Source organism: Salvelinus fontinalis, chromosome 2 (genome assembly GCF_029448725.1).
Source record: "Salvelinus fontinalis isolate EN_2023a chromosome 2, ASM2944872v1, whole genome shotgun sequence".
Taxonomy (NCBI): domain Eukaryota; kingdom Metazoa; phylum Chordata; class Actinopteri; order Salmoniformes; family Salmonidae; genus Salvelinus; species Salvelinus fontinalis.
Window position 1 is genome coordinate 8,150,827 of NC_074666.1, and position 25,916 is coordinate 8,176,742.

The window sequence follows — 25,916 nt, forward strand, 5'->3', positions numbered from 1 at the left end:
CCTAGCCCTAACCCTAGCCTCAACCACAACCCTAACCCTAGCCTCACCACAACCCTAACCCTAGCCTCAACCAAAACCCTAGCCTCACCACAACCCTAACCCTAGCCCTAGACTCAACCTCAACCCTAGCCCTAACCCTAGCCACAACCCTAACCCTAGATTCAACCCTAACCCTAGCCTCACCACAACCCTAACCCTAGCCCTAACCCTAGGCTCGACCACAACCCTAACCCAAGACTCAACCACAACCCTAGCCCTAACCCTAGCCTCAACCACAACCCTAGCCCTAACCCTAGACTCAACCACAACCCTAGCCCTAACCCTATCCTCAACCACAACCCTAGCCCTAACCCTAGCCCCAACCCTAGCCTCAACCACAACCCTAGCCCTAACCCTAGCCTCAACCACAACCCTAACCCTAGCCTCAACCACAACCCTAGCCCTAACCCTAGCCCTAACCCTAGCCTCAACCACAACCCTAGCCCCAGCCCTAGCCTCAACCACAACCCTAACCCTAACCCTAGCCTCAACCACAACCCTAACCCTAGCCTCAACCACAACCCTAGCCCTAACCCTAGCCTCAACCACAACCCTAGCCCTAACCCTAGCCCTAACCCTAGCCTCAACCACAACCCTAGCCCTAACCCTAGCCTCAACCACAACCCTAGCCCTAGCTCTAACCCTAGCCCTAACCCTCAACCACAAACCTAGTCTCAACCAGAACCCTAGCCCTAACCCTAGCCTCAACCCCAACCCTAACCCTAGCTCTAACCCTAATTCTAGCCTTAGCCCTAACCCTAGCCCTAACCTTAACCCTAGCCTCAACCACAACCCCAACCCTAACACTAGCCCTAACCCTAACCCTAGCCTTAACCCTAACCCTAGCCCTAGCCCTAGCCTCAACCACAACCCCAACCCTAATCCTAACCATAGTCCTAACCCTAGCCCTAGCCCTAACCCTAGCCTCAACCACAACCCTAACCCTAACCCTAGCCCTGCACTAACACATAAAGCCCAGATACTACTATTAATAGACACTTAAAAAAACTTCAAGCAACTGCCAAGAGTGTGCAAAGCTGTCATCAAGGCAAAGGGTGGCTACTTTGAAGAATCTCAAATATAAAATGTTTTGATTTGTTTAACACTTTTGTGTTTACTACATTATTCCATATGTGTTATTTCTTCACTACTATTCTACAATGTAGAAAATAGTAAAAAAAGAAAGAAAGACCCTGGAATGAGTAGGTGTGTCCAAACTTTATACTGGTGCTGTATGCTCTATCACATATTATTGAAACTCACAAAGAACTCCCATGAGGTAGGACGGAGGACATCTAGAACAGGACTGGAGTCTGGGTCATGCAGAGCGATGTCCACACGCAGACCGATGGAGCTCACAAAGTCAGGGGCCTCCTGTCAGACAATAAGATAGGATTTATTTGATTCGTTTAATTCATTTGACTGGGAACATGTGCAACACAACAAACATTGTACAAGATTTTAGCTACATACTGTACATAGCTAATTCTCTGCAGGATCAGAACTTAGTAACATTATTGGAATTGTATAAGGAAAACCACATGAGAATACAGCAATGTAGTGTAATTTATATCCTTTTTAATGTTTATACATATATGAAAATATTAGTCTTGGCAATGTTCTTCAAATAATAATATATTTATTTTTAAAGAGATTGATATATTAATGATATGTACCAATTGATTCTTGAAGAATATAACTTATAAATGCCTCATGAGCTTAGTTCAACTGTCGTACCCCATCAGTACCTTAAATATAAGCTTGTTTTACTCTAATGTTTGTAAACAATGTAAATGTGAACAACAACTGTATAGCCTAAAAACATGGTTTAAACTATACTTTTTATATCATGGATTGGTCAGTCCTTGCATCCATAGCTCTCTCTATGAATTTGAGAGTGGTTATGCTTTGTTATTGTTTCAACTGCAGATTGTCCCTTTAAGTGTTGTGGAAAGGATGCTTCCTCCATTCAAAATTAACACAGTAATTCAATAAGACCTGATGAAGGAGGAAAACCAGACACACTTCATTCAGCAAACCATCATCAAACTATTTCACATTATCTATCTTTACCTGAACAAAGACCTCATAGGTGTCACAGACCTCCCTGGTGGAAACCCTGATGTCTTTCTGCAGGACTCTCTCCGAGTTACTGAACTGACCTCTGGAGGTGACACGAGACGACTGGAGATCAGCATCCAGGGTCAGGTTGTACCTGAGAGCTGAGGTGAGACGTAACAGAGGCAACAAGACACAATTAGAGGGCGCTAAGACCATTGCTATGATGTGAGAAGCCCCTGTAATACTGAGCGTGACCACTGATATGACAGTGACTGTGGAGAGGGGAAGGGAGAGGGAGAGAGCAAGAGAAGGAGAGAGTGAGAGAGAGAGAGAGAGGAAGTGGAAGAGAAGGAGAAAGAGAGAGAGATAGATTGACACAGGAAAGCACGGCTTACCCACAGGTCCTACAGATATCTTGGGCCTGAAGGTTGCACTGAAACAGACAGTGGTATTGAAGCAGGACACCAGCCTCCCACTGACCCTGCACGTCTTACTCAGGATGTTGACCTTGTCTGGGTTAAAGGTCGCCCTCGCTGTCACCACGGCCAGACCTCGAGACCTGGGAGAGGAACAGTCTACTGAGTATTCTTGTCATAATCCTAATCATTAAGTCATACTGTAGGAGTCAACTTTAGATTGGTTGATTGATTCGTTCCTGTATTGGTTAATTGATTGGTTAATTAGCTGACTGACTGACTGACTGATTGATTAATTCTTTAAATAATGATATAATGGACATCAGCAGCTATGTAGAAGTGTAGCAGCAGTGTCAGACCCTGTGGAGAATGGACAGCATAGTATTTCAGCTAGCTGTTCTGCTCTTCATATGGAGTGGGACGAGATAACAACACTCAAGTAGTTGACACAGTTAAGACCAAGCTGTCCATGAGACAGCACATCTCCCTCAGTCAACTAAAACTTGAGGAGACAAGTATTGGATGTTTCTCTCACAACCTACTGTAATTCCATTGGTTTGGTTTAGAGTTACTGTCACCCAAAATAATTTGTCCAGCTGCTAAGAACAGCTGGCAACTTGAGTGGGACGTGTTGGAATTGTGGGAAACAAAATTATATAGTTGACCTCTGAAGAGGGGGAGTGGAACAGGGTTAAAACAAAGAAAAGAGAAGAAACTAGCGAATCTCACCAGAGCTGGACCACCTTCCCATAAGCCCCCACTGATACATCTGGGATGGTGTCATCGTTTAGGTCGGAGTTGGCGTCAAGGGACCGCCCAAAATACTTCAATGCGGGGTCCAGCTTGGAGCCCAGGATTCTCTGAAATGAACAGGATTAAAGATGATCTCACAACTGGATCTCACATCCAATGCTCACGTTGGCTGAATTCTAACAGCCTGAGCACCATCTGCATCATCAGCAGGTCTGTATTCAGAGGACAGTGTTGAGTCCTGTCGCTACCTGAGAACACTGTGTCCTCAGTTTCTTCTTGTCCCCGTTGAAGACATAAATGACCCCCCTGTTGTTGTCTTCCAGTGGGGCTCCCACCACTACATCACTGTAACCATCCATGTTGAGGTCAGCTACCGCTGAGATGGACATCCCAAAACGAGCGTTGTCCGCCGGGGACGGACCCTTCAGGATCCCCTGGTCACTTAGGATGCCCTAGAAACACCAATGCAAAATAATTCATATTGAATATATTGTATATAAGTGTGCTCAGGATGATCTCTTTCACAATGTCCTGAACCACTGTGCTCAGAAGTTGTGGTGTGTACACCAACTTGAAAGCATTAGATGAAATATACAGTATTGGGTCTGCCCTCAAAAAAGAGATGAAAGGCTTTAGGAAGATGTGCCGGGCATTGTCATGAGAAAGCTTTGGGAGTAGGTTACAGTACCGTAGAGTAGAGTACAGTATAGTAAAGTACAGTACATATAGTAGACTGCAGTAGGTTACTGTATAGTAGAGTAGAGTACAGTATATAAAAAAAACATTGATTAAACCTTTATTTAACTAGGCAAGTCAGTTAAGAACAAATTCTTATTTACATTGACGGCCTACCAAAAGACAAAAGGCTTCCTGCGTGGATGGGGGCTGGGATTAAAAATAATAATAAAATAAAAAATATAGGACAAAACACACATCACGACAAGAGAGACAACACTACATAAAGAGAGACCTAAGATTACAACATAGCATGACAGCAACACATGACAACACAGCATGGTAGCAACACGACATGACAACAACATAGTAGCAACACAACATGGCAGCAGCACAACATGGTAGCAGCACAAAACATGGTACAAACATTATTGGGCACAGACAACAGCCCAAAGGGCAAGAAGGTAGAGACAACAATACATCACGCAAAGAAGCCACAACTGTCAGTAAGAGTGTCCATGATTGAGTTATTGAATGAAGAGATTGAGATAAAACTGTCCAGTTTGAGTGTTTGTTACAGCTCGTTCCAGTCGCTAGATGCAGCGAACTGAAAAGAGGAGCGAGCCAGGGATGTGTGTGCTTTGGGGACCTTTAACAGAATGTGACTGGCAGAACGGGTGTTGTATGTGGAGGATGAGGGCTGCAGTAGATATCTCAGAGTATCTCAAAGTACAGTACAGTAGACTACAGTAGGTTACATTACAGTACAGTACAGTACAGTAGATTACAGCACAGTAGTTTACAGTACAGTAGACTACTGTAGGTTACAGTACAGTAGAGTACAGTACAGTAGACTACAGTAGGTTACAGTACAGTACAATACTGCACAGTAGAGTACAGCACAGTAGAGTACAATACAGTAGAGTACAGTACAGTAGAATACAGCACTGTGCAGTACAGTAAAGTACAGCACAGTGCTGTACAGTAGAGTACAGTACAGTGCAGTAGAGTGCAGTATGTGTGGCTTACCTTGGTGAAAGAGAGGAGATAGACCTTCCCAGTCTCCTTCTTCTGTTCATTCATGAACATGGGAGCGCCGACCAGCAGTATATCAGACACACCATCTTTATCCACATCCAGAGGACAGAGTACACTGCCATAGTAGGAGCCTATCTACAGAATAGTAAGCACATGGAACACACAGTATCCTCAGAGCCTATCTACAGAATAGAAAGCACATGGAACACACAGTATCTTCAGAGCCAGTGAGCAGAAACAAAGGATAACAACATTAACAAGTCAGATATGATAGATCACAGAGATAATAGAGAGAACAGAGATAATAGAAAGCTATGACATCTACCACCAGAAAAAAAGTTACATGCTCTTCTCTGTCAGCCAGTCCCACTCTCGTACCTGATCTCCTCTCTGGGAGTCTATGACGGTGGGTTGTCCCTTGCTGTTGATGATGTACACTATGACCTGTCCAGTGTGGTTGGACCGAGGAGCGCCAGCCACGTAGTACTCCGTGCTGCCATCATTCAGCGTTGTCACAGAGTAGCCTGACAGAACAGCCAAACAGAACATTATGGATTGTATCAATATCCAGTGCTAGAGGTCTTACTGCCAGTCACAATGTAAATCAAGATATATTTAGTTTGAGAGGCGTAAGATTGGCTTGGTGCTGTATGATAAACCAACAATAAAATAGCACCGCTTAAAATGAAGATAAAGGAGTAAATATTGACTTGTAAAACATATCAAACTCACATACCTAATAGTGAACTGTGGTTTCTGTCCTCTAGAATGTTCTCGAAGGCCGTCTTGGGGAAGATGTCTGATTTCTGAGGAGTGTAGTGAACCACAGTACCACTCCAGCCATAGGCCCCCACTGCACCCAGCATCATCATATTCTAGAACAATTGGGAGAGAATGGCCTGTTTAAACATGCTGAATAGTGGCTTACAGGTTGGAAATACATGTGGAGGTTTGTGTGATAGTATCCCTAGCCCATACATACCTGCTTCTTGGTTTGGTGTGCACTGAAGCCCACTTGGGACATCTCCATCTGAAAATCACCCCCTTTCCCAGTACCTGTCTCTCGAGACAACACACAATGACAAGATTAGTGGCTTTGTTTACTGTCCTGTACAGAGTAAGACTGCTACCTTCTTAAAAGGTAACATGTCTTCAAGATCCATTCATATTGTTGGAGTGTATATAGGTCGATATTTTTTCATTATGGATACAAATTTGACCTCTATTAAAAATTCGGAATAAATGACTTTAGAAAACGGTAGTGTACCCTCTATATTGAAGATTCTGTCTCCCAGAGTTCCAGCGATCTCAAGTAGAGCTTCCTCAGCTGACACATTAAAGAAGTACCTATCTGTCGGGGTACTGGCGATCGACTTGATCTCAGCAATCAGGTTTTTTGTGTCGATGTCATTCCTTATGTAATATCCGAGGACCTAGAAACATAATAAATAATACATTTTAAAGCAATTTATATTAGAATGAAAGGGACGATTAATAAAACATAAAAATGTCATGTTATAAAGGGATCAAACAGTAAATGTTAATACCTCACACTCAACACTGTATATACGTATACCTATGTGCCTTTTGCTAAAGAGAGACAAACCTAGATATATAAAGTCAAGCTATTTGTGATATTAACTTACAGCAATACCAAACCGGGTGATCTTCTCCTGCTCACACTTCCCGATGACGTCGTCTTTGAGGCCCTTGTCGTGAGACTCTCCATCCGTCACCACCACCATCACCTTGCTGGCTCCAGGTCGGGCACCGTTCGTAGGCAGGAACGCCTGCCGTCTGAGATGCACACTCAATAGGTGTCAAACAGCAACATCCGTCTCAAACCCAAGTCAATAGCAATAAGCATGTAAAGAAATAGCTTCTAAAACGCTTGTTCTGAACACATTTTATTGTGTTGCATTCCATTGAATTCCATTCTTCCAAGTGTTCTATTCCTTTCTATTCTATTCCAGTGTTCCATTCTAACCTCCTCTTTGGGGGGTTTTCAGTTTGCAAATAGAGATTCTAATCCTTTTGTTCAAGTCTTTTTATAAATATGTTGAGTCAACAGAGGCAGGATATGTTTATTTTGAATACATGAGGTCACAGTCACCTAAGGACCCATTGACTACCAGAAAACAAGAGGAAATGACTGAGAATGTTGGCATTGCAGGCAGGGAAAGTGTTGCTCACTGAGACGCACCTGGCAAACTCAATGGCCCGGAAGGTGTTAGTCTCCAGGCCTGACTTCTGGGGTATGTTCGCTGCGGCCGCAATGATTGAGTCTTTGGTTTTGTAGGAGTTCAGATAGAATTCAAAAGCCGGATCAACCGCGTACTGTATAATACTTACCTGGAAGCAAAAACATAAAGTCAACAAACAAACTGATAGGGACAAATGCATGTCATTTACTTGGGCCAGGATTCAATCCGACAGTGGGCTGTCGGCAATGCGGCTTTTAAAGGCAATTTCAAAATATGCATTGTTTATTGTGAATGAGATCTCCTAGAACGCAGGAACATTCCCTTTAAAAACTGCATTGTCGATTGCATCCGACTTTTGACAATTCCTATAAATAAATGGCAGTCGTGGCATTTCATTCTACCTGAGCCCAGGTAGAAATTAATGTACAGTACACTGATAACTGTGATCCCACTTACCTGAGTATTGTCAGGTCCAATATCCAAGTTCTCCAACAGTTTCTTGAGGAAAGCCACAACTGGTGGCCAGGGATATATACTGTTAGAGCCATCCAAGACAATAGCAATATCCATGGGACCCCCACAAGCTGGAAAGATGGTAGCCATGTATACGGTAACTCCAATTACAAAGGGGCGTTAAATATGATATACAGTAGGACTTCATTTATACTTTTAATGAAAGGTGAAAACAATACAGAATTCTTATTCTAAGGAAACACATGTAAAAATGATTGTGGACTCTTACTCTGAAGGGCAGGTGAGAATGAAGACAGGGGGTTGAAGAGAGGGTTGACTTCTGCACAGATCCCTGGGTAGTAATACTGACTGCCACATTTCTGAGCCCACAGAGGTCCACATGTCTACCAGGAAAAGACAAGACGACGCATGAGACAGACGGTAAAACATCCAAAACAACCTTTAGGCTATCAGCCAATCCCAAACTGATCTTCTAGGAGCTTTCCAACTGTACAATCAGATATAGGTTAAATCTGCTTACCATGAATACATTTCCCTTGTGACCGTGCGGGCTAGGGTTAGGGTAGCTAGGGTTAGGGTAGCTAGGGTTAAGGTAGTTAGGGTATCTATGGTTAGGGTAGCTAGAGTTAGGATACCTAGGGTTATGGTATCTAGGGTTAGGGTAGCTAGAGTTAGGATACCTAGGGTTATGGTATCTAGGGTTAGGGTAGCTAGGATTAGGATACCTAGGGTTATGGTATCTAGGGTTAGGGTAGCTAGGATTAGGACAGTTATGGTTAGGTTATCTAGGGTTAGGGTAGCTAGGGTTAGGTTATCTAGGGTTAGGGTAGCTAGGGTATCTAGGGTTAGGGTAACTAGGGTTAGGGTATCTAGGTTTAGGGTAGCTAGGATTAGGATAGTTATGGTTAGGTTATTTAGGGTTAGGGTAGCTAGGAGTAGGGTAACTAGGGTTAGGGTATCTAGGGTTTCTAGGGTTAGGGTATCAAGGGTTAGGGTATCTAGGGTTAGGGTTTCTAGGGTTAGGGTATCAAGGGTTAGGGTATCAAGGGTTAGGGTATCCAGGGTATTCAGGGTTAGGGTTTCTAGGGTTAGGGTATCAAGGGTTAGGGTATCTAGGGTTAGGGTAGCTAGGGTTAGGGTATCTAGGGTTAGGGTAGCTTGGATTAGGGTATCTAGGGTTAGGGTATCTAGGGTTATGCTATCAAGGGTGAGGGTATCTAGGGTTAGGTTTAGGGTTAGGGTATCTATGGTATGTAGGGTTAGGGTATCTAGGGTTAGGGTAGCTAGGGTTATGGTAGCTAGGGTATCTAGGGTTAGGGTAGCTAGGGTTATGGTAGCTAGGGTTAGGGTATCTAGGGTTAGGGTATCTAGGGTTAGGGTAGCTAGGGTTAGGGTAGCTAGGGTTAGGGTTAGGGTATCTATGGTATGTAGTGTTAGGGTATCTAGGGTTAGGGTAGCTAGGGTTAAGGTATCTAGGGTTAGGGTATCTAGGGTTAGGTTTAGGGTTAGGGTTAGGGTATCTATGGTATGTAGGGTTAGGGTATCTAGGGTTAGGATAGCTAGGGTTATGGTAGCTAGGGTTATGGTAGCTAGGGTTAGGGTAGCTAGGGTTATGGTAGCTAGGGCATGTAGGGTTAGGGTATCTAGGATTATGGTAGCTATGGGTTATGGTAGATAGGATTAGGGTTAGGGGAGCTAGGGTATCTAGGGTATCTAGGGTTATGGTAGCTAGGATTAGGGTTAGGGTATCTAGGGTTAGGGTATCTAGGGTATCTAGGGTAACTAGGGTTAGGGTAGCTAGGGTTAGGGTATCTAGGGTTAGGGTGGCTAGGGTTAAGGTTAGGGTAGCTAGGGTTAGGGTAGCTAGGGTTAGGGTGGCTAGGGTTAAGGTTAGGCTAGCTAGGGTTAGTGTAGCTAGGGTTAGGGTGGCTAGGGTTAAGGTTAGGGTAGCTAGGGTTAGGGTAGCTAGGGTTAGGGTGGCTAGGGTTAAGGTTAGGGTAGCTAGGGTTAGGGTAGCTAGGGTTAGGGTGGCTAGGGTTAAGGTTAGGGTAGCTAGGGTTAGGGTAGCTAGGGTTAGGGTGGCTAGGGTTAAGGTTAGGGTAGCTAGGGTTAGGGTGGCTAGGGTTAAGGTTAGGGTAGCTAGGGTTAGGGTGGCTAGGGTTAAGGTTAGGGTGGCTAGGGTTAAGGTTAGGGTAGCTAGGGTTAGGGTGGCTAGGGTTAAGGTTAGGGTAGCTAGGGTTAGGGTGGCTAGGGTTAAGGTTAGGGTAGCTAGGGTTAGGGTGGCTAGGGTTAAGGTTAGGGTAGCTAGGGTTAGGGTGGCTAGGGTTAAGGTTAGGGTGGCTAGGGTTAAGGTTAGGGTAGCTAGGGTTAGGGTAGCTAGGGTTAGGGTGGCTAGGGTTAAGGTTAGGGTAGCTAGGGTTAGGGTGGCTAGGGTTAAGGTTAGGGTAGCTAGGGTTAGGGTGGCTAGGGTTAAGGTTAGGGTGGCTAGGGTTAAGGTTAGGGTAGCTAGGGTTAGGGTAGCTAGGGTTAGGGTGGCTAGGGTTAAGGTTAGGGTAGCTAGGGTTAGGGTGGCTAGGGTTAAGGTTAGGGTAGCTAGGGTTAGGGTAGCTAGGGTTAGGGTGGCTAGGGTTAAGGTTAGGGTAGCTAGGGTTAGGGTAGCTAGGGTTAGGGTGGCTAGGGTTAAGGTTAGGGTAGCTAGGGTCAGGGTGGCTAGGGTTAAGGTTAGGGTAGCTAGGGTTAAGGTTAGGGTAGCTAGGGTTAGGGGGGCTAGGGTTAAGGTTAGGGTAGTTAGGGTTAAGGTTAGGGTAGCTAGGGTTAGGGTAGCTAGGGTTAAGGTTAGGGTAGCTAGGGTTAGGGTAGCTAGGGTTAAGGTTAGGGTAGCTAGGGTCAGGGTAGCACAAAGTCCTGGTTGGATCAGCACAATATTTTTTCTCTCACAGATTTGCTGAGGGAGACGAGGGTGGCTATGATCCTGTGCTTTAGCAGACACCTCCAGCAGCGTGTGTGCATTTACTCAATGTGTTTTTATAGTATGTGTTGGTCTTATGTATTTGGTGTGTCTAGTAAGCACGTATGGTGTAAGTATGTGTTAGAATTTGGCAGACAGCAGAGCTTCTTTCTCCAGCAGCAGGTCGCCATATCTCTGTTGCAGCTCCTTCTCTCTCTCCTGCTGTCTCCCCACATCCTCCCTACAGCTGTACAGAAGTAGTGATGTAAAGTCTGCTTACCATAAATGTATCTTCTGTAGCTGTACGGGTTAGGGTCAGCCCCAGGCTCATGTTGACATTGACATTACTCACTGTTGATATGCTGACTGAGTCTGTAACAGGAGAGGAAGAACAGTTAGTACACTGTCCTTACAGGAAATAATTATGCGGGAATAAGAAAAACACTTTAATGTAAAGTGTTATTGAATACATTCTCATGGTGTAATTACAGAGGTTTACTAACATTCATTAAAACACAAAATGAGCACAGTGAGTTCAATGAGAACTCTCAACTCTGAACAAAATCCCATCCTAACTACTGTGGCCATCATTCTGACTGACAGACAGATTTGACAGGATTCAAAGAGATTTAAAGGACTGTTATGGTAAAACACAAGATAAGACTACATGAGTCACATAAGGATGGCTAAAAGAATAAGAGTTGTTTATAGAAAATAGCTGGAGCTGTCTTACTCTGCAGGTTGAGTCTCTGACATCCTGAACTGGCCCCTCTGATCTCACACTTGTAGACGTCTCCTTTCCTATCCTGGTTGTATCCACTCCAGGGAGAACCAACCAGCAACCTGGGGGAAAATATACACACACACACACACACACACACACACACACACACACACACACACACACACACACACACACACACACACACACACACACACACACACACACACACACACACACACACACACACACACACACACACACACACACACAATTACTTACAATGGTGTGAAGATCTAAATTACTTCATTAATGGCAACTACTGTAATACCATTGTCAGGAAATATTTGGATAGTACCATACATTCACAACAAGACAATTAGAGTAACATGATCTGTAAGCAGAGTTTGTCCTTTTCTACAGGTGTGGAAGGTAAACACATACTCTACCAACATCATCACTAACAGCTAATCTTAGGGTGGAAGGTATAATAAGCACCTTAACCTTGAGGGGCAAAGTGCAGACATGTAGGGTCTTAATTTGATCACTCTTTTGTTGCAGAGAATTTTCCTGCACAGCACGAAATGCAAACTTGTAGTGTGTTCGAGGTTTAAAAAGGCTTCAAAAAATTGTCATTTCCACTTTAAAAAGTCAGACTTGATTTCCCCTTACGAAAAATGAATCAATCCCTATAAAAGAAATGTCCATTATATAATCCACATAATAATTCACATTTCCTCTTGCTGCAGGATTATTTTCCTGCTGTAACAAACTGGCTGAAATTAAGATCCTACATCTGCAAGGGGATGTTTTCAGTCTCCTTCTGTTGCATGAGAAGGAGAGAGCCATAATCAGTGGCAGTCCCGTTGTCTGCTGCTGGTGGATCAGGAGCTGGGTAACCATGGTGATTACACAGCATTACCACCATGTGAGTCAGCCAGTCAGGACAAACATGCCCACTACATTACACAATGTGATGTCAAACACCCTCCCACAGAAACCAGCCACACATATTACCCTTTCTTGATTAGCTTATACACACACACACACACACACACACACACACACACACACACACACACACACACACACACACACACACACACACACACACACACACACACACACACACACACACACACACACACACACACACACACACACAGAGAGAGAGAGAGAGAGAGAGAGAGAGCAGAGCCCAATCCATTACACATGACACATCATGGAGGAAAGCCCCACCTTGCTAGACTACACAGTGTGGACAGACAGACCACCTAGCACTCCTAAACTGTTGACACACAGATGGACTCACTACAACATCCTGTGAGGTACAGTATAACAACACAACAGCACCACTCAGACTGAGAAAGAGTGGGCACAGACATACTGGAATTATGGTCATTGGGGTGTGACAGTGTGTCAGTGGAGTCTTGCTGTGTTTTGATTGGCCATTCATGGGAGTACATCTGGAGTTCTGGGAATACCTGTATGATATTCTATTGCAAACAAATCTATATGTTGGTGTGATATTAAACCTAGTAAAGACTGAATGAAAGTCCATGGCATCAGCTGGATGCAGGACTGGATGGCCAGTGGGCAAAGTTCTTCGCCAGCCTGGTGTCACAAAGAAGAGAAACATGCCTTCCACTGGCTACAGAATACACACTATTGTGTTGTGCTTCTCATTGCTGGTGTTAGATTAACTGTTACCATTAAGTATACAATTCTTGGTATTTGTGTTCAATGTTGTTTACTGGAATATTCCAAAACTCCCCTTATTTAATTGTGCTTCATAGGAATAGTGATTCAGCAAGTAGTGTGATTCAGAGGGTGATAAACATTCCCTGACTTTGTGTTAGAGCCAAAACCTACACTCTGAGACAGGAAGCAGCCAATTAGACAAAGAGAGTGTACTTTGACCCCGGATTTCTCTGTGATGTCATACATTCAGGCTTTCAATACAACAAGGCACCTCTATTCTTTGGGGTTCACAGGGACTCTGGGTTTTCCCTATATTGACTCACTGTTTTTATTCTTTACCCTCCACATTTCAAGTGGGGTATTTGTCAAGATTACAAATGACCAAACAATTAATCTCTACTAGTTTGAGAATCAGTCTCTGCTACCCAGGCTAAATCTCTACTGTTATTTTGAAATGACCATCCACCAGCTGACTCTCTATCTGATGAATTAGCCCTGGGACGCTGTTAGTCAAACCCTGTTGAATTAGCCCTGGGACGCTGTTAGTCAAACCCTGTTGAATTAGCCCTGGGACGAGGTTAGTCAAACCCTGTTGAATTAGCCCGGGGACGCTGTTAGTCAAAACCTGATGAATTAGCCCGGGGACGCTGTTAGTCAAACCCTGTTGAATTAGCCCTGGGACGCTGTTAGTCAAACCCTGTTGAATTAGCCCTGGGACGCTGTTAGTCAAAACCTGTTGAATTAGCCCGGGGACGCTGTTAGTCAAAACCTGATGAATTAGCCCTGGGACGAGGTTAGTCAAAACCTGTTGAATTAGCCCTGGGACGCTGTTAGTCAAACCCTGTTGAATTAGCCCTGGGACGAGGTTAGTCAAACCCTGTTGAATTAGCCCGGGGACGCTGTTAGTCAAAACCTGTTGAATTAGCCCGGGGACGCTGTTAGTCAAACCCTGTTGAATTAGCCCTGGGACGAGGTTAGTCAAACCCTGTTGAATTAGCCCTGGGACGCTGTTAGTCAAACCCTGTTGAATTAGCCCTGGGACGAGGTTAGTCAAACCCTGTTGAATTAGCCCGGGGACGCTGTTAGTCAAAACCTGTTGAATTAGCCCTGGGACGCTGTTAGTCAAACCCTGTTGAATTAGCCCTGGGACGAGGTTAGTCAAAACCTGTTGAATTAGCCCTGGGACGCTGTTAGTCAAACCCTGTTGAATTAGCCTTGGGACGAGGTTAGTCAAAACCTGTTGAATTAGCCCTGGGACGAGGTTAGTCAAAACCTGATGAATTAGCCCTGGGACGAGGTTAGTCAAAACCTGTTGAATTAGCCCGGGGAAGAGGTTAGTCAAAACCTGATGAATTAGCCCTGGGACGCTGTTAGTCAAAACCTGTTGAATTAGCCCTGGGACGCTGTTAGTCAAAACCTGTTGAATTAGCCCTGGGACGCTGTTAGTCAAAACCTGATGAATTAGCCCTGGGACGCTGTTAGTCAAAACCTGATGAATTAGCCCTGGGACGCTGTTAGTCAAAACCTGATGAATTAGCCCTGGGACGCTGTTAGTCAAAACCTGATGAATTAGCCCTGGGACGCTGTTAGTCAAAACCTGATGAATTAGCCCTGGGACGCTGTTAGTCAAAACCTGATGAATTAGCCCTGGGACGAGGTTAGTCAAAACCTGTTGAATTAGCCCTGGGACGAGGTTAGTCAAAACCTGATGAATTAGCCCTGGGACGCTGTTAGTCAAAACCTGATGAATTAGCCCTGGGACGCTGTTAGTCAAAACCTGATGAATTAGCCCTGGGACGCTGTTAGTCAAAACCTGATGAATTAGCCCTGGGACGCTGTTAGTCAAAACCTGATGAATTAGCCCTGGGACGCTGTTAGTCAAAACCTGATGAATTAGCCCTGGGATGAGGTTAGTCAAAACCTGATGAATTAGCCCTGGGACGCTGTTAGTCAAAACCTGTTGAATTAGCCCTGGGACGCTGTTAGTCAAAACCTGATGAATTAGCCCTGGGACGCTGTTAGTCAAAACCTGTTGAATTAGCCCTGGGACGCTGTTAGTCAAAACCTGATGAATTGGCCCTGGGACGAGGTTAGTCAAAACCTGTTGAATTAGCCCTGGGACGAGGTTAGTCAAAACCTGTTGAATTAGCCCGGGGACGCTGTTAGTCAAAACTTGATGAATTAGCCCTGGGACGAGGTTAGTCAAACCCTGTTGAATTAGCCCGGGGAAGAGGTTAGTCAAAACCTGTTGAATTAGCCCTGGGACGAGGTTGGTCAAAACCTGTTGAATTAGCCCGGGGACGCTGTTAGTCAAAACCTGATGAATTAGCCCTGGGACGAGGTTAGTCAAAACCTGATGAATTAGCCCGGGGACGAGGTTAGTCAAAACCTGTTGAATTAGCCCTGGGAAGAGGTTAGTCAAAACCTGATGAATTAGCCCTGGGACGAGGTTAGTCAAAACCTGATGAATTAGCCCTGGGACGCTGTTAGTCAAAACCTGATGAATTAGCCCTGGGACGAGGTTAGTCAAACCCTGTTGAATTAGCCCGGGGAAGAGGTTAGTCAAAACCTGTTGAATTAGCCCTGGGACGAGGTTAGTCAAAACCTGTTGAATTAGCCCTGGGAAGAGGTTAGTCAAAACCTGTTGAATTAGCCCTGGGACGAGGTTAGTCAAACCCTGTTGAATTAGCCCTGGGAAGAGGTTAGTCAAAACCTGTTGAATTAGCCCTGGGAAGAGGTTAGTCAAAACCTGTTGAATTAGCCCTGGGACGCTGTTAGTCAAAACCTGATGAATTAGCCCTGGGACGCTGTTAGTCAAAACCTGATGAATTAGCCCACGGGGACGAGGTTAGTCAAAACCTGATGAATTAGCCCTGGGACGAGGTTAGTCAAAACCTGATGAATTAGCCCTGGGACGCTGTTAGTCAAAACCTGATGAATTAGCCCTGGGACGAGGTTAGTCAAAACCTGATGAATTAGCCCTGGGACGAGGTTAGTCAAAACCTGATGAATTAGCCCTGGGACGAGGTTAGTCAAAACCTGATGAATTAGCCCTGGGACGAGGTTAGTCAAAACCTGATGAATTAGCCCTGGGACGCTGTTAGTCAAAACCTGATGAATTAGCCCTGGGACGAGGTTAGTCAAAACCTGATGAATTAGCCCGGGGACGAGGTTAGTCAAAACCTGATGAATTAGCCCGGGGACGAGGTTAGTCAAAACCTGATGAATTAGCCCGGGGACGAGGTTAGTCAAAACCTGTTGAATTAGCCCACGGGGAAGAGGTTAGTCAAAACCATATAAAAAACATCCACTTACAGGGCCTTGCCTCAGTATTGAGACCCCTTGGATTTATTCATATTTTATTGTGTTTCAAAGAGGGATTAAAATTGATTGAATTATCTTTTTTGTTAACAATCTACAAAAAATACTGTAATGTCAAAGTGGAAGAAAAATATGGCCCATGTTGACTCCCACAGTTGTGTCAAGTTGGCTGGATGTCCTTTGGGTGGTGGACCATTCTTTTGAGTGGTGGACACACAGGAAACTGTTGAGCATGACAAACCCAGCAGCATTGCAGTTCTTGACACAAACCGGTGCGCCTGGCACCTACTACCATACCCCGTTCAAAGGCACTTACATTTTTTGTCTGAATGACACACATACACAATCCGTGTGTCAATTGTCTCAAGGCTTAAAAATCCTTCTTTAATTAACCTGTCTCTTCCCTTTTATCTACACTGTTTGAAGTAGATTTAACAAGTGACATCAATAAGCGATCATATCTTTCACCTGGATTCACCTGGTCAGTCTATGTCATGGAAAGAGCAGGTGTTGTTAATGTTTTGTATAATCAGTGTAAAGTTGTTATAAAAAGTATTTTAAGCCTAAATTAGTTCAGGAGTAAAATTTGGATTAACAAATCACATAATAAGTTACATGGACTCAGTCTGTGTGAAATAATAGGGGTTTATATGATTTTCTTATGACTACCCCTTTTCTGTCCCCCATACATACAACATATGTAAGGTCACTCAGTCAAGTCGTGAATTTCAAGCACAGATTCAACTACAAAGACCAGGGAGCTTTTCGAAAGCCTCATAAAGAAGGACAGTGATTGGTAGATGGGTAGATGGGTAACAATAACAAATCAGACATTGAATATCTCTTTAAACATTGTCAAGTTAGTAATGATGCTGTGGATTGTGTATTTAACCACCCAGACAAATCAAAGATACAGGTGTCCTTCTGAACTAGGCTGCAGGACAGAAAGGAAACTGCTCAGTGATGTTACCATGAGGTCATGGGTCATTTTAAAAGAGCTACAGAGTTCAATGTCTGTGACGGGAGAAAACTGAGGATGGATCAACAACATTGTAGTGACTCCACAATAATGGCCTAAATGACAGATTGAAATTAATACAAATATATTGAATAAAAATACTCCAAAACATGCATCTTGTATGCAACTAAAGTACTACTGCAAAAAAAAACAGCAAAGGAATACACTTTTTGGCCTAAATGCAAAGCCGTATGTTCGGGGCAAATCCAACACAACACTGAGTAACTGATTCTCTTCATTTTCAAGCATGGTGTTGGCTGCATCATGGTGTGAGTATGCTTGACATCGACAAGACTTAAATCTGCTTGATAATTGCTGGCTAGCCATGATGCCCAACATCTTGACAGAGCTTGAAGAATTTTGAAAAGAATAATGTGCAAATATTGCACAATCCAGGTGTGTAAAGCTCTTAGAGACGTACCCAAGAAGACTCACAGCTGTAATCAATGCGAAAGGTGTTTCTAACGTATTGACTTAGGGAGCTGAACACTTAGGCAACGACTGTATTTTAGTTATTTAATTTATATATTTTATACATTTTTAATACACTTTGACATTGCAGAGTATTTTGTGTAGATTGTAAACAAAACGAAATACAATGAAATACATTTTAATCCCACTTTGTATTACAATAAAATATAAAGAAATACTGAATGTCTGAAAGTTTTTGCAAGGCACTGTAAGTCCTTGGGGCAATTATACAACTCGTTATCATTATTTGTTCTGTTGGTTCATTTCCCACTTAACATCTCTGATGAAATGTTTGTCTAGTGGAGAGTGCAGACAGAGAAACATCTTCAGGCCCCTTTCCTTTGTTACCGACATTTCCATCCACACAGAGATAGTTAATGTGACATAGGTTAGGCCTTAGTTTCCTTTGTTACTGACTTCTCCTTCCACACAGAGATAGTTAATGTGACATAGGTTAAGCCTTAGTTTCCTTTGTTACCGACGTTTCCATCCACACAGAGATAGTTAATGTGACATAGGTTAAGCCTTAGTTTCCTTTGTTACCGACGTTTCCATCCACACAGAGATAGTTAATGTGACATAGGTTAAGCCTTAGTTTCCTTTGTTACTGACTTCTCCTTCCACACAGAGAGAGTTAATAGGTTTAGCCTTAGTCTCCATGTTTATTTATGATGGGTAGGAAAGGAAGCAGAGACGTATTCAAAAGGAAAATATCTCCTCTGTAGTCGCCCGGATGCAGACAGACAGCATTACAGACCACAGGAAGTGAGTATGTGAGCAAAGACTTGAACCTAAGAGTCTAACTGTGATGTCTGCGCTGATCAGCAGACAACTGTATAACGTATGTGTGGTGGTTTGTCAAGGGTTTGTGTGTGTGTATATGTGTGTGTATCTGCGTGTGTATCTGTGTGTCACTACTGTGTTTGAAGTGTCTGCATCCAGCCCCGTTGCCAACTTTGCTGAGGGTCATGTGACCTAGTGGTAAGAATAGGAACAACAGTGGCCTGAGAAAATGGATGTTCCAAGTAGGGGTTCCGAACCCAGATACAACGGTAGGGTTTAGGTTAGCTCTGCTGGGGTGTGTTGTATGTCTGTGTGAGAGTGACTGGACACAGCAAAACATCAGCATAGTGTAGTACAGTGTACCATTATCATTATTCTATTCCTACCATGATTTAACTACCTTTAAGTTATGTCTGTGAAATAACAGAACCAAGTGCTTTCTACCACACAGTACGTTTACATTGCGGCCTATGCAATGCATGACTCAGTAGCCTCACCATTTCCCCTGGTGATTCCTGAACTGTTGCACAGTGTATCCAAACTCCTCTACAGTAGGTTCAGAGAATACCTTGGCACCAGCAGTTCCCACATTAAAGGATAAGGACCTGGGGATGCTCCAACCTGCAGAGAGAGAGAGAGAGAGAGAGAGAGAGAAAGAGCGAGATCACACCATCTTAAATAACAGACTCTCCTCCACATTACATGCTGCAGACAGCTAGGGTTCAGGGTTGGGTAAATCAGTAAGATAAATTGAATAACTTAAGCCTACACACTTTCCTCACCTGTGATATGAGATATGAAGTGCTCAGTTTTTATGTGTGTTTGTGTGTGTGTGTGTGTGTGGGGCTGCGGAAGTGTGTGGGTGACTGTGTGCGTGTGTGTGTGTATATATATATATATATATATATATATATATATATATATATATATATATATATATATATATATATATATATGTGTGTGTGTGTGTGTGTGTGTGTGTGTGTGTGTGTGTGTGTGTGTGTGTGTCCTTGTTCCCAGGGTCCTGCAGTAGTACACAAATAACAACAAGGACAACGACAACAACAACAACACATACTGTATAGTACTATGCAACGTCAGGTAAGTGTCAGAGTGATCAAATGGCACTTACAAACACATCCATCAAGACATAACAGCTTTTACGCATTCACAGTGAAACATGAAGAAAGTATTCTTCCACCCTGTTAACTTCAGGTCTGAATATAACAACAAAGAGAATAACAATCAACTTCATGTTTAGACAACCTAGCTATTATAGATCACAATTCATTCAGCAGCCTGAAGCTCAAATGTGATACTGCACATGTGCTAATTGTCCTATTGTAAAGCTAAGTAAGAATTTCAGATGCCTTAAATTTCCCGATGGCACTGAGGATGGTGTATCTAGAGAATGGGGGAATCTGGCCGTGGGTGACTGTGTCAGTGATCACCTATCTGGACAAGTCGCAGCATGACAATGTGTACAGATTACTGGTCTGAGGAGCAGACCTGTTGGCGCAGTGGCTGGTCATAAGGAAAACACAGTATTTACAGGGGCCTACTGAGATGAGTGTGAGTGTTTATCAAACCACTACTTAGGCCTCCGAAGATAACTAAACAACACTCATGTCACGACACCATCCATCACAATAACAGAAACAACACAGAGAGACACCGAGGAACGCTAGAAACACTGGCAAAGTTCTTTTCTTAATGTCACTGACTTCGCTGATAGCTTCTTTAATCAGGGAAAGGTTTTACTTACCAGGACTGTGATATGTGGTTGTCTTACCGAGCTACCTTAAGATTAAAGAATTAACTCTAAGTCGCTTTGTGGTCTATCCTGGCTAAATAAAATGAATTACGATGAATGATGATGACGATGCTCTGGATAAGAGCGTCTGCTAAATGGATCAAATGTAAAATGTTAAATCTTCAGAACTGAACCAGCACAGAAAGAATGAATGGGTTAGGATTTAGCCTTGCCCAATAAAGCATTTTCAAAAATCTACTCTTCACATACGCTGTGGGAGCTAATATAAATCGATTTAATAGACATTGTTCCGAACAAGGTGTATGAGCATTTTATACTGCAGACCAACAAAGAGCATTTTATACTGCAGACCAACAAAGAGCATTTTATACTGCAGACCAACACAGAGCATTTTATACTGCAGACCAACAAAGAGCATTTTATACTGCAGACCAACAAAGAGCATTTTATACTGCAGACCAACAAAGAGCATTTTATACTGCAGACCAACAAAGAGCATTTTATACTGCAGACCAACAAAGAGCATTTTATACTGCAGACCAACAAAGAGCATTTTATACTGCAGACCAACAAAGAGCATTTTATACTGCAGACCAACAAAGAGCATTTTATACTGCAGACCAACAAAGAGCATTTTATACTGCAGACCAACAAAGAGCATTTTATACTGCAGACCAACAAAGAGCATTTGATACTGCAGACCAACAAAGAACATTTTATACTGCAGACCAACAAAGAGCATTTGATACTGCAGACCAACAAAGAACATTTTATACTGCAGACCAACAAAGAGCATTTTGCTAAGTAGGGTGGTGACACCAGAATCAGGTTCACATACTGTAACAAGACCCAACCCAACACAGGACAGGTGGACTTTACACTTAGACAAATAGACAACTGAGGCTCACACTTCCATAACTGTAGCATTTTGCTGCATACTACTACACAGCTCAGATACTATAGGGTTAGGGACACTATTATCAAATTGTAATAACACTGTTAATAACTTCAAAAATATGACATAGGCTGACCAGGTGAATCCAGGTGAAAGCTATGATCCCTTATTGACGTCCCCTGTTAAATCCACTTCAATCAGTGTAGATGAAGGGGAGGAGACAGGTTAAAGAAGGATTTTTAATCCTTGAGACAATGGACACATGGATTGTGTATGGTGCCATTCAGAGGGTGAATGGGCAAGACAAAAGATTGAAGTGCCTTTGAACGGGGTATGGTAGTAGGTGCCAGGCGCACCGGTTTGTGTCAAGAACTGCAACGCTGCTGGGTTTTTCCACACTCAACAGTTTCCTGTGTGATGGTCCACCACCCAAAGGACATCCAGCCAACTTGACACAACTGTGGGAAGCATTGGAGTCAAAGTGGCCCAGCATCCCTGTGGAATGCTTTCAACACCTTGTGGAGTCCATGACCCGATGAGCTGAGGCTGTTCTGAGGTGTTTATGTATGTTAACATTATGGAAACTTCATCATACACTATGACAATAGGATCAGATTGAAAAGTACAACTGAATTATTCCCTGGTGCTGTATTGGAATTGTTAACAGAATGTAAATGCATACATGCCCACACAGCCCACATCCATGTATTAGTCATTCTGGTAAAGACTTTCACAACTTCCTGTGTTTCCTCATTGTCTCGTCGTCAGGTAACATCCTCTGTAGGCCCTAGCATGTTTACCATTGGTTGTCTTCTAACTAGTCAGTGAGTCACATCACAGACAAACACTAAAACAGGTCTGTAAGGGGGCCAACGTCTCCAAATGGCACCCATTTCCCAATATAGTGCACTCTCTATCACACCCAGTCTGTGACTGACTGACAGACAGACAGACAGACAGGCAGACAGACAGACAGACAGACAGACAGACAGACAGACAGACAGACAGACAGACACAGACAGTGTGGGTGATAGAGAGAGAGAGAAAGAAAGAGAGAGAGAGAAAGAGAGACATACAGACAGTATGGGTGTGATAGAGAGATGCAGGGAGACAGACAGACAGACAGACAGACAGACAGACAGACAGACAGACAGACAGACAGACAGACAGACAGACAGACAGACAGACAGACAGACAGACAGACAGACAGTTTGGGTGTGATAGAGAGATGCAGAAAGAGACAGACAGACAGACAGACAGCATGGGTGTGATAGAGAGATGCAGAGAGAGAGAGAGAGAGAGAAAGAGAGACAGACAGCAGACTCAGACTCAGTGAGACTCAGTGAGCATAGCCTTGCTATTGAGAAAGGCCGCCGTAGGCAGACATGGCTCTCAAGAGAAGACAGGCTATGTGCACACTGCCCACAAAATGAGGTGGAAACTGAGCTGCACTTCCTAACCTCCTGCCCAATGTATGACCATATTAGAGAGACATATTTCCCTCAGATTACACAGATCCACAAAGAATTCGAAAACAAATCCAATTTTGATAAACTCCCATATCTACTGGGTGAAATTCCACAGTGTGCCATCACAGCAGCAAGATTTGTGACTTGTTGCCACCAGAAAAGGGCAACCAGTGAAGAACAAACACCATTGTAAATACAACCCATATTTATGTTTATTTACTTTAACTTGTGTGCTTTAACCATTTGTACATTGTTACAACACTGCATATATATATAATATGACATTTGTAATGTCTTTATTATTTTGAAACTTCTGTATGTGTAATGTTTACTGTTCATTTTTTATTGTTTATTTGACTTTTGTATATTATCTACCTCACTTGCTTTGGCAATGTTAACACATGTTTCCCATGCCAATAAAGCCCCTTGAATTGAATTGAATTGAATTGAATTGAGAGACAGACAGGGTGAGAGAGAAATACAAAAAGAGACTGTCCCCACTGGCCCTCTGTAAACCTTGCTGATTCTGTCCCAATGTGGTTCCAGTCGGCTGAATGCTTTGTGTGCAGCAAGCTGGATAACCCACTGCTCTGTGACTGACTGACTGACTGACTGACTGACTGACTGACTGACTGACTGATTGACTGACTGATTGACTGACTGAGCACCTCATTGGACACCGGCTGGGCAGCGGGGTCTCCGGTGAATCCATGTCTATTGGGAGTTCTTCCTTGTCAAGTCAGCTGGTCAGGACAAACTCTAGTCCCTGACCCAATCTATGCTGTCTTTTCACCTTCACTAACATCTCAAACAACAACCTATCATATGACATGATAGCAAACATAGTTTGTTTTGACTGTGAGAACGGTAGTCAGCTGCTCTCTGAGGAAACCCTAAGAGGAATCATGAAGCCATATGTAGCGTAGACTAACTTCAGCGCTCACTTCACAGCTAGCTTGAAATGTCACTAATGGAGCTATCGAATTGGATCCATTTTCTATAACTCAACCGGTTTGTACGTTGTCAAGCGCGCGGTTACGTGTGTTGGCGAGGTAGAGGAACCTGATTCAAGTCAGAGGCAGGTTCAGGGAGGTAGCACGATAAGCTAAGATACCACACGGTTACAAATACATCAATAAATATTACACTCTTAGAAATAAGGGTCCCTTTTGTGTTCCAGGAAGAACCCTCTGTGGAAAGGGTTTTACATGGAACCCAAAATGGTTCTATCTAGAACCAAAAGGGGTTCTTCAAAGGGTTCTCCTATGGGGACAGCCGAATAACCCTTTTTGGTTGTAGCTAGCACCTTTTTTTCAAAGAGTTTAATAGTAACTGTGGTTTATCAACTATGCTTTGCATCTCTTCAGGCAAGAGTCTAATATACTGTGGGAGACTGTGGTGTTTAGGCCATTGTTGCAGCATGTTGATCCACACACCTCTACAAACCTCTGCCAGAGAATAAGGTGTAGGTGCTCCCCCTTGGCACCGCCCATTGTAACCTCATCAAGATGATATATGAGCCTGGCTGGCATGAATGATTTTCATTGCTTCAGGCAACAGAATATCACATGGAGGATGTAAACACAGCTCTGACCTGACAACACATAAACATACAATAGAACCTGACCTAACCTTCTTCCCAACACAGACTGTAGAACACTTGCTCTTCCTAGCAGATAAATGGTCAGAAATAAAATAAATAAATATGCACTCCAAATACAGTATTTGATTCCTGATATCCATGATATTTAAAATATTTTAGTACCCCTCGATCTTCATCTATACTGGCATGATGTTTTCAAAGACATGGAAGGCTGACGGACCTAATTCAGAATGTCACTGGCAGATTGAAACAACATTGTCTTGTAGTCAGTTATCACAGAGGAGCCATTCAACACTGTTATACTGTCCACAGAGGGCCAAGTTGCCTAATATGAAGTCAATGGCTCAGTGTTGATTAGGAAGTAGATCACGCACTTGGGATATCTGTGGCACTTGACGCTCGCTCCATGCAAAATAAAGTTTTATAATCTCATACGGAATGTGCGAAAAAGTACTTACATTGGATGAAAATCAGCGTTAAAACAGTCCTCTTTGGATTAAACTCCATTGTTGCAAGAGTACAAAGTAGGTGATGAAAGCGGGCGCCTCTTCGATTCCCGTTTTTTAACTTCAGCGGACTTCTCACGGTTGGTAAAGTTCAGGACCGGGCGCTCCGGACTGTAGATATTGAGGACAGATAGGGTGTGGGTGTACCTACGTCACAGCCCACTACCTGGCCCACAATTGCAGTGTTCTTCCGAGGAGCGAAGGCTATAGCTCAATGATTGCGACATCTGGTTGGTTTGACCTTGCAAGGTAATATACTGTACCGTATGTAGTGCAGTATTATCGTCTCAAATATGTTCGTGCTGCGATAAGTAAATTATTACACAACATTAACTGACTTGCAGGAGTTCTGTAATTAAAATAGATATTTTTCGTGCATTGTAGTTACTTATTTTTCAATGTATCTTCCCCATTGTTCATGTATTCAAATGCAGGACTAAAATATGCCACGTTGATTTTTAACATGAGCTTTTATATGGAGAGAATGCCACCAACTTCACCAAGTCCATTTTAATATCCTTAATATTGACTTGTCTGAGTGAAAAGGCGCCTATGATGTAATTCTCTTCAATCCAGTATAGCCTAAAGCAGGGAACTTCAACAAGATTCAACCGCGGCCCGATTGTCTCTTGATCAGAGGTTCGGGAACAATTTGTAGACTACAAATTGAACTCAAGAATCCCAAATATATATGATATTTGACTAAAACGTAATAATTTCAAACCTTGCTTGCATTTGTATATGATTTGTTAGGCCCACCCGTGGGTGGAGCAACAGATCTTTCACAAAAAGCCCCTTCTCATTTTGTGGACTGTGGCTGATGGTGATGACATCTCACATGATGACTGGATAACACCACTGCAGCTATACAGTCACACTAGGGGATTTGGGGAGGTATGAGTGGACAACTATGTCTGGAACCATTTACTGTTATCTACACAGACAGGAAGTGGCACTTTATCTTCTTTATACTCATCCATTCAAGAGAACACAATTCTGTACACTCAACAATATACTGATAAACCAAATGGTATGAACGGTGACCAA

At 43.3% G+C, this 25,916-nt stretch overlaps 1 protein-coding gene across 1 annotated transcript in view; it reads right to left on the reverse strand.

The window, feature by feature from the left end:
• The window catches only part of LOC129811188 (integrin alpha-2-like), a 38,137-nt gene extending 12,879 nt beyond the window's left edge, over nt 1-25,258 (reverse strand). The window contains exons 1-18 of the mRNA XM_055862372.1: nt 24,822-25,258; nt 19,120-19,243; nt 11,341-11,450; nt 10,888-10,979; nt 7,929-8,043; nt 7,643-7,770; nt 7,186-7,334; nt 6,629-6,779; nt 6,250-6,415; nt 5,965-6,038; nt 5,719-5,857; nt 5,361-5,506; nt 4,974-5,117; nt 3,518-3,721; nt 3,246-3,376; nt 2,496-2,659; nt 2,113-2,261; nt 1,303-1,413 (exon numbers count right to left, since the gene is read on the reverse strand). Coding sequence (XP_055718347.1) covers nt 1,303-1,413; nt 2,113-2,261; nt 2,496-2,659; nt 3,246-3,376; nt 3,518-3,721; nt 4,974-5,117; nt 5,361-5,506; nt 5,719-5,857; nt 5,965-6,038; nt 6,250-6,415; nt 6,629-6,779; nt 7,186-7,334; nt 7,643-7,770; nt 7,929-8,043; nt 10,888-10,979; nt 11,341-11,450; nt 19,120-19,243; nt 24,822-24,870 — 2,346 coding nt within the window. The 5' untranslated portion in view covers nt 24,871-25,258. The remainder of the gene's footprint in view (nt 1-1,302; nt 1,414-2,112; nt 2,262-2,495; nt 2,660-3,245; nt 3,377-3,517; nt 3,722-4,973; nt 5,118-5,360; nt 5,507-5,718; nt 5,858-5,964; nt 6,039-6,249; nt 6,416-6,628; nt 6,780-7,185; nt 7,335-7,642; nt 7,771-7,928; nt 8,044-10,887; nt 10,980-11,340; nt 11,451-19,119; nt 19,244-24,821) is intronic.
• Between the last annotated feature and the right edge of the window lie 658 nt (nt 25,259-25,916).